Source organism: Suricata suricatta, chromosome 4, assembly GCF_006229205.1.
Source record: "Suricata suricatta isolate VVHF042 chromosome 4, meerkat_22Aug2017_6uvM2_HiC, whole genome shotgun sequence".
In the NCBI taxonomy this organism is placed as follows: domain Eukaryota; kingdom Metazoa; phylum Chordata; class Mammalia; order Carnivora; family Herpestidae; genus Suricata; species Suricata suricatta.
In genome coordinates this window covers 139,656,217-139,671,676 of record NC_043703.1, presented here as the reverse complement: position 1 = coordinate 139,671,676, position 15,460 = coordinate 139,656,217, and the positions used below count along the sequence as shown (strand labels likewise).

Genomic DNA, 15,460 nt, shown 5'->3' with positions numbered 1-15,460 from the left:
TTCCTGGTATTGCTTTTCCTTAAATGGCTGATCGGCTCCGGGGTGGATGTACTAGCGGTCGCTGTGAGCTCCCTCTGCAGTCCTGTGGATCTCTTTGAGAGGCCGTCCCCTGGAATGGAAGGGCTGACTGCAGACTTCACACCTGGCCAGGGTGTGTCTCACTGGCGGGCTTCTTTAGAGTTGCCAGGAATCTTCCTTCTACCCCTCCCCCTGGGGCCCTGAACTCTGGATCTGAGGTAGTTAATGTCATAACCGATGTTATCGCAGCTTCCTTTTTCAGATAGGCCCCATGTATCCTCTTGCTTTACTCCCTTACTCCTTTCCTTCTGACAAGACACGTAAGGTCTGGGCAGCACCCCCTAGATGGTGCAAGCAAGCGGTGTGCTTCAGCCGAGGGGCCGGAGATGGTGTCCAGAGGACTGGTAGCAGTGCCGAGATCGCACCTGAAGAGCCACTGACGAGATCAAGACCCTCGTGAGCAGGACCGTCTCTCAGAGACTGTCTGAAGGCATGGGCCGGTGGTTGTGAGTCGTAGACGTCACAGAGAGCCTAGGATAGGGGGTCACCTTCACCAGAGTTACGGCCCAGCAGAGGAGCTCTGCGTAGAGCGGTGAACTAAGCAATTTGTGAGGTCTTCGTAGGTCACTGAACTTAGGGAGGCTGCCCCAGGTACCAAAGGCTTAGTTAGCATGCTCAGGAGAGGCACCTATTTACCAGGAACAGGGTAAAGTGTTTAAAGGACGGGATAGCAGGGTCAGAGTAAGATCCAGCAGTTCAGAATACGTGTATGTGATTGATAATATGTAAAATTAGCTCTGCATCAAATGTGTTCACACAGAGCCTCCCTTTGTGCCCTTAGAGCATAGGCAGACCTTGGGTCAAGGCATCATGTCAGAACTGCCCTTTGTGCGTAGTCGTAAGAACACTGGGCAGAAGGGCAGTAGTTTGGGGCAGAGACCTAGCTTATGTGGATCATCTGAGCCTTGCAGTCATGACCTAAGTGTGTGGTTCTCTCAGAGAGATGGGGATATGACTGCAAGAAAGAAGGTAAAGGACCCAGCTGTAGGACGGAATGTTGAGTTACACTAAGCTGGATGCATGTTCTCAGGTACAGGGAAGAGCTCCCCAGGACCCCCCAGTTTCTCAAGATGTCCAGCTGTAGAGGATGTCGTGGCGCCCAGCTCCGGAAACTCCCCTTGGCATTCTCACAGGGGTGAGGGGTGAGGGGTAATTAGTGCCCTCTTGTGACCTCCCATCCCTCAGCCAAGTAATGACTGTGAGGGAAGGTGTCCCCCCAGCAAATCCCAGCTTCTGTCCCGTCTTACCTTCATTCTGAGTTTTGTGAGAAGAGGATTTCTGAAATTGTTTTTTTTTATGCTTATTTATTGATTTATTTAGAGACAAAACGCCAGTTAGGGGCAGAGAGAGAGAGAGACAGAGAATTCCAAGCAGGCTCCCTGCTGCCCATGCAGAGCCTGACATGGGGCTCAAGCCCACGAACTGGGAGATCATGACCTGAGCCAAAATCAGGAGTGAGATGTTTAACCATCTGAGCCACCCAGGCGCCCCTGAAGTTGTTTCGTCCCTCAGCTAATGAGAAAATTACGTTACCTTAGGATCTTCATCATTTCTCACCAAGATTATTGAAGCGGTTCTTACGTTTTCTCCTCACTGGTTGGTCCTTTTGTCGAAAAATTAACCATTTGTGTCTGATTTCTTCCTGGATTGTGTTTCCATTGCTATATTTGAGCATTTACTGAATTACATTATACTTTATTGGAAACCTTTCTGTCTTCACATCTAGAATGTGCGCTTCTTGAGGGAGCAAGTTCTATATTTTATTTATTTTTATATCCTCAGTATAGACATTCAGTGAATGTTTGCTTCATGTTTGAATTAGCTACTTATTAGCAGGTCTCTTTGAGAATTGGGTAAATTAAAGTTTAAATTTTCATCTGGCACTTGAGGCATCCATGAGCTGTAGATACCAGCTGTAGACACTCCTATCTTTCCGGTGCAGATCTTCAGCCCAGTGCCAGAGCTAACAGGAGCGAAGCAATCACTGTGATCACAGAGGTTAGCTTAGCGTTCCCAGAGGGTAGGGATTCACAGTTTTGTTGGTTGTACTGTTTTAGGGGGTGGGAAAAGAGATAAAGGAAAACTAGTTTTTTCTTACAGAGTTTCCTAAAAAATGATGACTTTTAAGCATAAATCACTACCTTTTTCCCCCTATGCTTTATTTTTTATTTTTTTATGTTTATTTTATTTTATTATTATTTTTTTAATATTAGCATCCCATTTTTTAATAGTTTATTTTCAAATTGGTTTCCATACAACACCCAGTGCTCTTCCCCATAAGTGCCCTCCTCCATCACCACCACCTCTCTTCCCCCCTCCCCCTTCCCCTTCAACTCTCAGTTCATTTTCAGCATTCAATAGTCTCTCAATTTTGCATCCCTCTCTCTCTCCAACTCTCTTTCCCTCTTCCCCTCTCCCTGGTCCTCCATTTGGTTTCTCCTGTTCTCCTGTTAGACTTATGAGTGCAAACATATGGTATCTGTCCTTCTCCGCCTGACTTATTTCGCTTACCATAACACTCGCGAGGTCCATCCACTTTCCTACGAATGGCCAGATTTCATTCTTTCGCATTGCCATGTAATACTCCATTGTGTGTGTATATATATATATATATATATACACACACACACCACATCTTCTTGATCCACTCATCAGGTGATGGACATTTAGGCTTTTTCCATGTTTTGGCTATTGTTGACAGTACTGCTATGAACATTGGGGTACATGTGCCCCTATGCATCAGCACTCCTGTATCCCTTGGGTAAATCCCTAGCAGTGCTATTGCTGGGTCATAAGGGAGTTCTATGGATAGTTTTTTGAGGAGCCTCCACACTGTTTTCCAGAGCGGCCGCACCAGTTTACATTCCCACCAAGAGTGTAGGAGGGTGTCCGTCTCTCCACACTTTTGAGACCATTAGAAGTGATAAGGGAACTAGAATCCATGAATTTACTCAGTTAACCAGAAGTAGGTTCATCTTGTATTTCTCAGCGTACCAAAAACCCAATGCTTTTTCTCTGTATTACAAACTGGTCATTTGTTCTGCATTAAAGACTGCTCTCTCATGGTTTAGTGTCTCGGTTTATGCCTGGGCTCTGTGATATTTTCATTTATCTTCATAAAAGCACATCCACATGCCTTGTACTTGGCAGGCTTGGTATTGACCTTGATGTGCGGCCATTTGTGTGAGTGTGGAGCCGCTGAAGAGGGGCTGTGGGTGGGCCCAGAGTCTAGTAATTCAGACTGACTGTGGCTATGCCGGGCTGGCCTGACTAGTGGGTACGGCTTCAACATTTGAGAAATTACGTTTGATTTTTATACTTACTTTAAATATCCTTCTCCTAAATACAAGGTGCTTGTAAAGGAGAGACAAGTTTAGAGCTTTTCAAGACTCTTTACACTTCTACTTCAGTAAAATTTGAGAACACATTTCAATAAGGAATCCTTCCATTGTAAGGGACAGAAACCCCATTCAAACTGGCTGTAAAAAAGGAAATGTACGGGCCGTCAGAACTGGGAAATATTGGGGTATTCCAGCCTCAGCGATGGCTGGACTCAGGGGCTCAAGCAGATCATCAGCTCTTTCTCTTTGCTGTCTTTTCTTACCTGAATTTTCCCATCTCTGCTTTTCTCTGCCTGCTTCAGTATCAGAATATCTGTTGTCAGAAAAGCACCAGCTTTCACTGTCCACAGACCTCACAACCTAAGAGGAAGACAGGTAAAGTATGATGGCCAAGGTTAAGCCCCCTAACCTCTGTGGGGCAGAGAGAGCAGAGCCCTCTGCATGCAGATGCTGAGGGATTCACGGAGTTAATGTTTGTGAAGTACTTGGAATTGTGCCAGGCATATAGTAAACCTCAATAATTCTTGGCTGTTATTAGTATCCTCACTTTACAGGGGGGAAAGCTTAGGTATAAGAAAATAGAACTCCCAATCCTTCATATAACTTTACCAGAAGCAGTCATTACTACCTGGAAAATCTGAAAACTTTGGGATAATTACAATGATTCACATTTAATATGCTGAGCCATGGCATTGAGGTTTTCAAAACTCTGGGAGATGAGAACATGTCAGGTCCGGCTCCGTACTTCACCTGCATGAGTAATAATTTGCAGCATTTGAAGGTTGCTGAAAAGCATACCAGGATTTGCTTGTGTGATTGTAGCTGTGCTTTATTTGTTGGAATGATTATAGTTAACTGCTGTTTATTTATTTATTTTAAACTTTATTTTTTCATTTTTTAATAAGTATTAAAAAAATTTTTTTAATGTTTTTTATTTAGTTTTGACACAGAGAGAGACAGAGCTTGAGGGAGGCAGGGGCAGAGAGAGAGGGAGACAGAATCCGAAGCAGGCTCCAGGCTCTGAGCTGTCAGCATAGAGCCCAATGTGGGGCTTGAACCCACAAACTGTGAGATCATGCCCTGAGCTTACCCGACTGAGCCATCCAGGTGCCCCTAAACTTTAGTTTTCTAACATTTATTCATTTTTGAGAGAGGGATAGAGTACGAGTGGGGGACTGGCAGAGAGTGAGGGAGACAATCCAAAGCAGGCTTCAGGCTCTGAGCTGTCAGTGCAGAGCACAATGAAGGGCGCAAACCCACGAACAGTGAGATCATGACCTGAGTGGAAGTCGATGCCCAACTGACTGATTCACCCAGGCGCCCCAAACTGCTGTTTATTTAGAATTGTGTCTTGTTACTGCTTTTCACTAAACACAGTGTGTAGGGTGCTAAATAAGTCTAGCAGATGGGCATTACCTAATGCATTTTTACTAATGAGGGGAATGAAGGACAGACATTTTAAGTGACTTAACCAAGGTCTTATAGCTGGGCTAGAATTCAAACCAGGTCTCCCTTGGATTTTAAAGTCCAAGTGAATCCAGCATGCTGTGGTGTTCTGGAAGCTACGGGAACTGGCTTAAAAAAGATAAAAGATATCAGCATAAGACTTGGCATCGTCTAGAGGAAAAGAATTGAATGAGCACAGGCAGGAAGAAGTGAGTAGAGGCTTCTGCCTTGCAGAGCGCTGCCTCTTCAGGCCGGCAGTTTGGGCGGAAGGGGAAGGAAGTGGAACGCGCACACTCAGGATGAGGCGCGCTGACGGAAAAGAGCACGCAGCCGGGCAGACGGGCGAGTGAGACTGGCTTCCGCCCCGGCCAGGAAAGAGGCGGTCCTGAGGGGCGCGGATAGGCCGAAAGCAGGATGTGGATTTCATTGTAACAGTTTGGTACAACACAGGCAACGATTAGTTCACTGATAAGTGGAACAAAAGCGTGGGACAAGTGATAGCATAAGATAAACTGTGTTTTTTAATGTTTATTTATTATTTTTAATTCAAATCCAAGTTAGTTGACATATAGTGTAATAATGCTTTCATGTTTGTTTATTTTTGAAAGATTGAGAGCACACGTTAGGGAGGGACACAGAGGATTCGAAGCAGGCTCCACACTGACAGTCGAGAGCCCGATGTGGGGCTCCAACTCACAAACCCTGAGATCGTGACCTGTGCCAAAGTTGGACTCTTAACTGACTGAGCCACCCAGGCACCCCTAAAATGGACATTACCTATTATTAATAGTAAAAAAAACTTTTTGAAAAGCGTAGGAAGTTACAGAAAGGTGGAAAATAGGGAAGAGCAAAGGATGGGATGGAGGAAGGCACACCCACATAAGCACACTTCCTAGGTGGCACTCGGGGATAACTCCGGGTAGATTCCGGGCAGGGACTCGCTTCAGTTCTGTGCACAGAGTCGGATTGTGGTGACTCAGTGGACCCATCAGTTTTCCCTGGGAGAAAACCCGGTGTGCGTCCTGACAGCCTTATGCAGCGTTGCCCCAACATGCCTGAACAGGAGAGCACCTCTGAGCTGCTTGTGAAAATACAGCTCTTCGGCCTAGCCCTCTGAGCTTCGGGTCAGCGTGGGGTGCTGCTTATGGGCGCCTTTGAGAGAGACTGCCTTAGGCAGAGGTAGGCTGTTAATCTTTAGTAGCTCCAGATGTTTTTCTGTCTCACGCCTGCCCCAGTACTTAGAGAACAGAGGCTAAAAGGTCATTTGCGCAGGTCTGGAGGCCACAGTTGTGTGATTTAACAGGAGCTCGAGTGCCAGGAGGCACCTTAGAGGTGAGTGTTATTAAGTGTCTCGGAATCTGGGGCCAGTTGATGTTGAGCTCAGAAGAACAGGAGCCTGGCACTGGGCACCCAGTGAGGAGGGTAGGGTGTATTTATTATGACTTAACTACTTAACTTTTTTTAGGAAACAGGATACTAGGAGGTTTAAACTTTCACTTAGGTTTCAATAATATTTGTTATTCTTTGCACTTTTAGAATCCTTGCAGATTATAAACAGGCCGGCTTGTGTTTTCATTTCCTGATTTTTATTTTTATTAAAAAATTTTAAAATATTTATTAATTTTTGAGAGAGAAAGAGAGAGACAGAACGTGAGAGTGGGAGGAGCAGAGAGAAAGGGAGACCCAGAATCTGAAGCAGGCTCCAGGCTCTGAGCTCTCAGCACAGAGCCCGACACGGGGCTCAAACCCACAGACCACAAGATTGTGACCTGAGCCAAAGTTAGATGTATAACCAACGAAACCACCCGGGCACCCTCATTTCCTAATTTTTGAAGGCAAGATGATAAAAAGGATTTCTGAGTATTTCCTTTTTTTTTAATGTTTTATTTATTTTTGATACAGAGAGAGACAGAGCATGAGAGGGGGAGGGGCAGAGAGAGAAGGAGACACAGAACCAGAAGCAGGCTCCAGGCTCTGAGCTAGCTGTCAGCACAGAGCCTGATGCGGGGCTCGAACCCACGAAAGTGAGATCTGACCTAGGCCGAAGTCGGCTGCTTAACCAACTGAACCACCCAGGCACCCCATCTGAGTATTTCCTTAAACACTAAGCAAGAAGTTTGGGGAGAAAGTTTGAGATAGGTGGGTGTGGGGAAGGCATTAGAGCCTGTGAGTGCATTTGCTAATTCTAAGGCAGCAGTTCTCAAAGGGGGATTTGTGGAACCCTGGAGGCCCCCCAGATCATTTCAGTATATCTACAGTTTAAAATGATCTCTGTAATACTACTACTGGGGTATTATTTACCTTTGCACTCTGTTCAGACATTGGGTCAAAAGAAGCGTTGGGGTAACAGACTGGTGGCTCCTTCACCTGAATCAAGGTGGGAGGCAGCAGACCGAGCGTGGTCATCATCTGCTTCCCTTATGAATGCCTTTGATAAAGCAGTAAATATTATTTTATTAAAGCTTATTTATTTACTAGAGGGAGAGAGGGGGTAAGAGAGAGATAGAGGGAGAGAAATCCTAAATAGGCTCCACAATCAGCACAGGGCCTGACTTTGGGTTCAATCCCATGACCATGAGATCATGACCTGAGTGTCTAGATTCGGACGCTCAACCAGCTGAGCCACCCAGGTGCCCCAATGTTATTTCATTAAGTCTTTACCCTTGATGGTGTCTTTTGAAATATTCTCTGTGATGAAGCGGGGAGTACTGAGGAGACACTTGTGCTGTGTGCTAACGTACCGTGGTTGTCTCAGGAAAAAGCTGAACTAGCGGTTTTGCTTGCGGAACATGATTTTACTTGAAAGAACTACTGATACCCTTGGGGTGTTCAAACTTAATTATTTGGCAGAAATTATTTCAGAAAAACAATGAAGTGAGCTCACCACTTCAAGGAGAGAAATTGACAGTAATTTGTTACTAGTGATAAAATCTTGAGCTTTTAAGAAAAAAATGAGAGTTTTGGAAAAATTGGATTGGATCTGCCACTATGAACTTGATAGTTTCCCAATACTTCAGGTAGAGTTTTCTGATGATATTGCTGGTGATATTAAGATATGTGATTTTTTAATATCATGTGAAATAGGTCACATGTGGAATATCTGTGCATTTTCCTAATGACTAAAACAGATGGTAAAAAAATCAAGCCTCTGTAAAAGATCCATTCGGGGCTTAAGGTAGATCAGTGAGAGTTTTTTGTATGTTTATTTGTTTATTTGTATTTTACTGTGACAAAGAAAAGTTCACATGGCAGATAATGCTAAGAAGCCACTACATGTTGAATTTTAGTGTAGTATCAAAGAATAACATCTACAATTAACGGGAAGAACTGTTAACATTACTCTTCTCTTTTCCAACCACATAGCTGTATGAGGCCATATTTTCTTCCTAAACTTCAGTCAAAATACTATATTGCAATGAATTGACTACAGAAGCAGGTTTGAGAATTTAGATGTCATCACCTAAGTGAGACATTAAAGAGATGTCCAAAAAATGTATGACATTACCAATCTTTTCAAGACTTAAAAAAGTTGTTTTTTCCTAAAGACATGTTATTTATGTTAATATAATGCATGTATTATTTTATTTTTTATTAAAACTTTTTTTATCGCTTATTTTTTGCGGGGGACAGATAGCACGAGCAGGAACGGGGGAGAGAGAAAGAGATATAGAGGACCCGAAGTGGGCTCTGTGCTGACAGCCCCATGTGGGGCTTGAACTCACAAACCATGAGATCATGACCTAAACTGAGTCGGACGCTTAACTGACTGAGCCACCTAGGTGCTCTATTATTTTATTTTTAAATGGATTAATACGGATTTACATTTTTCTCAATTTTAATTTTTAATATAACTATTGATAGATTGTAGCCCATACAAATAAGAGCTGTTTGGATTCCCTAACAATTTATAAGAGTTTAAAGTTGTCCTGAAACCAAATAGTTTAAGACTACTGATCTAAGTTATGACTAAGGGGTCTGCTTCCTTGAGGATTACCTTTTATGTTCATCTGTTTGCTCTGGAATCATAAATAAAGACACCCATGTTCTCCCAGTCCCCATGAATAGACCCAGCTTCTACCAGCCCCCACACTAAAGTCTTTTCTGTGTCTGAAGTTCTTGACCAGGCCATGCCCTGACTCCCATATTATGGGACTCAGGTGGGGAAAAAAGAAAAACAAATGGTTTCGGAGTTCTGGATATTTTTCCAGTGAGTCGGTCCTTTTTGTTTTCACAGCCCTGGTAATTGCGCACTTCGTTGCAAGGTGAGGTTTTAATGAAGCTATCAACTTGGTCTTTGGAATCAAGCAGGCTCATTTATTTTATGGCTTTATGGCTTTGGGCAACTCATTTTTATCTCTCTGAATTGCAGTTTCCTATACATGAGGTATAATTGGGCTAACAATAGGTTTAATGGTGTTGTTAATGCATAGTATTTGTAATAGATTTTAATTCTCATTCTCCTTGATCCTATTGGAACTTTTCTTGGAAATGGGGGGTTGAGGCAGTAGTTAGCTTGACTACTCTATTTGTAAATCATAGCTGAATGACTGCAGACTCCTGTCAGGGGAAGCTATTCAGCCCAACTGTTGGATATATTTGATTAAGTACATCTTTTTATAATAAATCTAACGCTCCTTTATACACACACACACACACATGCTCAGAGATTGTACAACAAAGCAAGGTGTTTTGGCATATGATCAATCATACCTTTTAGATTATCAGTTAATTTCTACTTGGCTCTTCAGAAAGATGATAAACACTGATATCACGCTAGCAAGAATGAATAGCCTTCAGTGAAAGGGTGGGTCCTTAGGGACTAGCTCTGTTCCTTTGAAGATATGTGTGCCATACTTTTAGATATGAGCACATAAATAAAGTCTAAATCATACCAGACCTTGTACAGAATTGTCCTTCTATACTAAATCATTCTCCATGTGCTAATTTTAAAATTTAGGCTTGACCTTCCCTAGTTTTTTTTTGTGTGCAAGTTCTTTTTCTACTGAAGACAGAACACTGAAAAGGCACATCGTTGCTTTCTGTGGTTTTATTCTTTTATTTCCCATTACATAGAAATATCTTCTGACCTGTGATACTAAGGCTCCTGGAAGGTTTGAGAGTGGTTTTTGCATGAGGTTAGGGAATCCATACGCATGAGTACGTTTTCTCAAAGGACGCTCAGAGTATAAATGCTTTGAGGTGGTATTTGGGGAGAAAATGACATTAAAATTAAAATTAATGACATTAAAACTTGATAGCAGTCTCATATCATAATGTGTCTACATCACACAGTCATTGTTGGTGTGTCCCCGCAATCATGGCTGGATTTTCTGTGACTTGGCTCTTTCCCACACTTGTGGACCAAGCCCTAGTCTATTCTTCATTCTTTGGTCACAGTCCTGGACTATGCTCTCTCTTGCTTTCATTTCTCAATGATTCAATTCTTAATGGTTGGTCTAGGATATGTATGCTTGTCTTTCTCTCTCTCCATTTTTGGCATTATTATCTTTCCTTAAAGACTGCCTCCTCATGTCAGTTTTATAATCAAGTGCCCATGACTTTCCAGTGTAAAATTCATGAAATTTAGAAACGAGAAAGAGAAAATGGAGCAAGGGTAGGACACTGCTTTAGAACCACTTACCTAATTTCTGGGAGTATGTGCAGGCTTGCAAAGGGCCCGTTTCTCACAGAGTGCATTGTGTGTGTTCGTTTTTGTGCACAAAGATCTCCAGAGTAGTGATTGAGGCCCGCTTCCATTCAGTCCTGTTCTAGTACTGAACGTCCCACATCGTCTTCCAAACTATCTGGATGTTTGATTTACAACTAACAAATCTTGTGTCCCGTTGATGGTGCAGACCTCCTCAAATACTTGAAATGGATCAAAATACTCTTTTGATAAAGCCTGTACCCACTGAATGTTGGAAGTGCAGACATCATGTCATAGATGAATACCATTGTGGTTTGATCACTGGCTTGTTGGAGATAAACCTAGACCAGAATCCAGGTCACTTACACTTACCAACACAGTTTCTCCTCTAAGACACTTGAATTTATTTGTATATAATAGACTTATTTATCATGCCTAAAAGGATAACAGTTTGTTTGAATAGAATTATTTCAGAATGCGTTGCTAAAAAAAATCTTGCTCTGAAAAATCTAGAGACGTCCTATAAATACGTCCCTGTGTTTATAGTGAATTAGCAAATAAAAGAGTACTTCGAATTCAGTAGAGGAAATAGGCAAATAACAGTATATCGACATCCCTTTCATTTGTATATTAATTTGCGGTTCCTAGTTTTATGCGTGGGTAAATCTTTAAATATTTAAGTGGCCATCATGCTTAAAGTAGGAAGAAGTATATTCTGTACAGGAGTGAAAATAGGTTAGAATTCTGTTTTTAATCATTCTCATACTTATGGCCTAATCAAGTTCTTATAAAGCATGACTGCACTTCTGCAGGGGCTCATTCAGGGGATCCAGCTCAGGTAAATATTGGTTATCTGATCTCCTGTCACCTTTGGTGATTTTGGAGAGTATCTGAGAATCTCAGAGATGCTTAAATACTCTGAGATCATCTAAAGGTATCTGAGAGTATCTGAAATACGCAATAAATCTGATCATTAATCAAGAAGTTTTTACTGAGCATTTTGATATATTTTAGCTAGACGAAGTACCTACAGCAAGCAACATGAGTTTTTTTTTTTTTTAAGTAAAGTGTTTTGCGTGTAATTAGGACCATATAGAAATAGGTGTTGTGATGATGATTTTGGCTTTTATCATTTTAATTAAATAAGTGTTAGTTATTTTTTTCTTTCCAAAGAAAGAAAAAGAATTGATAAAAGGAAAAATGTGCCCCCTTTTGATGAATTAATTCAGTGAACCTTTTATTTATGTATTGTAACCATATGTATTCAGCTAGAAGTTTTTCTTCTCTTCCTCTTACAACTAAACAGCTTTGGGCAGAAGCATGCAGCCTTTTTGCTATTAAGTTTCTCTGAAGTAAGGCCAGAACGCTTTAAAAATATTTTGACCAAGATGGTTTAAGAGTCTGGTTATGTCTCAGTTTGGTCTGATGGACTTGATTGAATAACATCTTGGATTGTCAAAGAAGTGATATAATGAGTATTTTCTCATTCTACAGGATATTCTTAGGCTAACAAGTCTATCTCCTGCCTAGTAAAATATACAGAACTCCCAATTTAGAAGTTTCCTGCTTAGAAGCTGATCTCCTTGTCTTGGGCTTGTACACTGGGATATGTTAGGTTCTTGTTTTCTTTCTTTTGAGGAAGTTTAGACTTGCGACCTCTTACTTTTTTGAGATTTTCGATTGTAAAAATTAATTTCATAAAAATTTGAAACAATTTCAAAGTTATAGACAAGTTGCAAGTACAGTACAACTATTTCTTGTATCCCGAAGAATTTGCAAGTAAGTTTCCAACATGGTACTTCATCATCTTAAAATACTAAGACCTTCTCCTACATTGACCACAATATGTGCATTGAAATCAGAAAATTAACATTAACCCATGGTCACCATGTAATCCTCATAGGATAGGCCTGTGAAAACTAGTCAACTGGCAAAAAAATGAATGAATAGAAAAGAGTACCGCATTATGCAGAAAAGTCATGATCATTTATAGTTGAGAAAAGATGTAAGTGTATGTCAGAAAAAATATGTATACTTATAATAAATTGAATGATATAATAAGAGGCAGGTGAAGATGACTGTGGTAATGGGGCCACTAGCATGTTTTTGCTTAGGAACTCCAGAGTGTGGCTGCATTCACTTGGATGCTGAATATGTGAGCTTTTCGATGACTGATCATTTGACCACTGGATGGTGCCAGCCTTTGATTTTGTAGTTGGTCCTGGTACCTCTTTGCAGAGTCGGCCATCTTGGTCTTCATGTCTGCTTCTTGATGAAGCTTTGGGAGTTCAGTGATATTTTACAGCAGAGGGAGTTTCAACACATGGAGCTTGCAGCCGTCCAGTGTACCTTAAGGATGGTCTTGCTGAATGAACGTCTTGCCCTATAGTTACATTGCTGAAGAGTAAGAAAACTCACTCTCTGTGACCAAAGAGTTCCGCCTTTTGCTCTCACTGTATTCCTGAAAAAATAGTTTCAAATGATGTTCTTCATATAATTTTTCTCTGACTTATATTAGCAAATGCCACTGTCAAAGTGAATTATGGCTGTGAAACAGATATGCTAAGGAACACTTTTTCTGAGGCGCCTGGGTGGCTCAGTCGGCTAAGTGTCCGACTCTTGATTTTGGCTCAGGTCATGACCTCGCATCTGGCTCTGTGCTGACAGTGTGGAGCCTGCTTGGGATTCTCTTTCTCCCTCTCTCTCTGCCCCTTCCCTGCTCGCACTGTCTCTGTCTCTCTCAAATAAAGAAACTTCAAAAGAAGAGCACTTTTTCTTAGAAAAAGTAAAAAGCCTGATGAATTAAAGCTAGTTCTCTGAAAGAATCATTATAGGAAATCTTAGTTTTAAAACTTTTTAATGTATATGTTTAGGTAAATGTTGGTTAATTTTAAAGTTTTTTAAACATTTGAAGAAATTCAAGAAAAAATGCACATATTCCATCACCTTATCAAAGTGACTCATGTTCTATGTTGTTTATATGTCTATTTGTATAACTTTTACAGTGAGAATCTTATTTCTATTAAAGCGTTCCTGTACACATAGATTCTGATGATGACATGTTTTCTTAAGGCTCTTGCAGACCAGTTTGAAGACAAGACTACCTCTGTATTGGACCGTCTGAAGATCTTCTATTGCTGTCAAGTGCCCCCTCACTGGGCCATTCAGGTATTTTTGTTGTTGTCTGTCATTAGGTATGGGAAATACTTTGCATTTGAAAGATAAATGCATTAGCAAAGAATGATTTTCAGTTTATGTTTGAGTTTGCAAATATTTTGGTAGAAGTCTCTAGCTGGGGATTGCCAATTACTTCACGTTGCTATTTTGGTTCAAGTGATATTTAACTTTTAAAACGTTTTTAAAAGAATTTAAAACTAGATTAAATAGAATCCTTGAAATTAAGTAGTGGAAGAACCACAGAAGCTTTCATTTTCAAAATAACTTTTTATAGTTAAAAGTCCGTTTGAGGGCGCCTGGTGGCTCAGTCGGTTAAGGTCATGATCTCGTGGTTCTTGAGTTCGAGCCCCGGGTTGGACCATCTGCTGTCAGCATAGAGCTCACTTCAGATCCTCTGTCTCCCTCTCTCTGCCCCTCCCCTGCTCACATGCACTCTCTCTCTTAAAAATAAATAAACATTAAAAAAAATAATAAAATAAAAGCCCTTTAGGACCTTTTACCAGATAATGAACCTTTTAACCAAGTTGTTATCCAAAACAACTTAAATAAAGCGTTTGTTTCTTGCTCTACATTGTGAGATACCCTTGACTACTTTCCTTGGTCTGAGGTGTGGGAGTACCTAGTGTAGCTCCTAAAGCTCCGGATTGGGATTGAGCACCTGCCTCACAGTTCTCTCCTGGGTTTTGGGTATGATACTGCCATTTTGTAAAATTTTAGCACTGAAGGCAACTTAGACACCTGGTCCCCAAACGGAGGCCTCGTGCAGTTGACTAGTATTTTCCAGTGTGGATCACACAGCTGTTCAGAAAGTAGATTTCTCTCATTTCCCAAGTTTAGTCTGCTTTCCTTATTGGAAAGGTGTAATTAACAGCCGGCTTTTACTGCGCACTTAGTATGATGCATGCGTTTTGTTCTGCATTTTGCACACAGTATAGTATTTTATTAGAACAACTTTGCGAAATATCCTCATTTTATAGATGAGGAAGCTATGGCACTGAGAAGTTAAGTAGAATCAAATGGTGCCTGGCAGAAATTTCTAGATGATTTAGTAAGTTTTAGCTAGCTTCCTGTCCTCTCTGACACGAATTATGCACATAGGTAGCGATTTGGAATTATAAATGCCATCCCACCATTCAATGACTCTGAATCCCCATTAGATTTTGTGATGTCATTCTTCTTTTGAGAGAGAGAGGGTGCAAATGAGCAAGGGGCAGAGAGAGAGAGAGAGAGAGAGAGAGAGAGAGAGAGAGAGAGAGGGTGAGGGAGGGAAAGAGGGAGGGAGGAGAGAGAGAAGCAGGGCTCACCCAGGACTTGTGTTTTTACCTGAAGTTGGGCTTGTGTTCAACGGAAGCAGTTCTCTAGCCCTCCTGATGCGGGCCTCAAACTCATGAACTGTGAGGTCATGACCCGAGGTGAAGTCAGATGCTTGACGACTGAGCCAGCAGGCATCCAAGTATGTCATACAAACACAGGGAAATCTAGGGGGTTTATTATACATTGTAATTCACGTTATCTATTGAAAATGTCTCAATATCACAGGCAAATAAAAAGCTTTGTTACGTTATCTCAAAAGGAACACTGTCTTTAGCAAGAAGGTGTTAACAGCTGGAACTTTCTGGCATGTTTTCGACCCTGATCTGGGAAATTTGTTACGTGCTTTGTGCTGTGTGGTTTGTGGTAGATAAACATTTCAGATTCTGACCTGTTATTATGACAAAACATGTATGTGGAGGGTAGAGCTTTCAATCTGTTTCTGAACAGAAGCACTAGG

At 41.4% G+C, this 15,460-nt stretch overlaps 1 protein-coding gene across 1 annotated transcript in view; it reads left to right on the top strand.

Moving 5' to 3' along the window:
- Nucleotides 1–15,460, top strand: part of TTC27 (tetratricopeptide repeat domain 27) — a 183,141-nt gene that overhangs the window by 85,730 nt on the left and 81,951 nt on the right. The window contains exon 11 of the mRNA XM_029937972.1: nucleotides 13,585–13,680. Within this exon, the coding sequence (XP_029793832.1) occupies nucleotides 13,585–13,680 (96 nt within the window). The remainder of the gene's footprint in view (nucleotides 1–13,584; nucleotides 13,681–15,460) is intronic.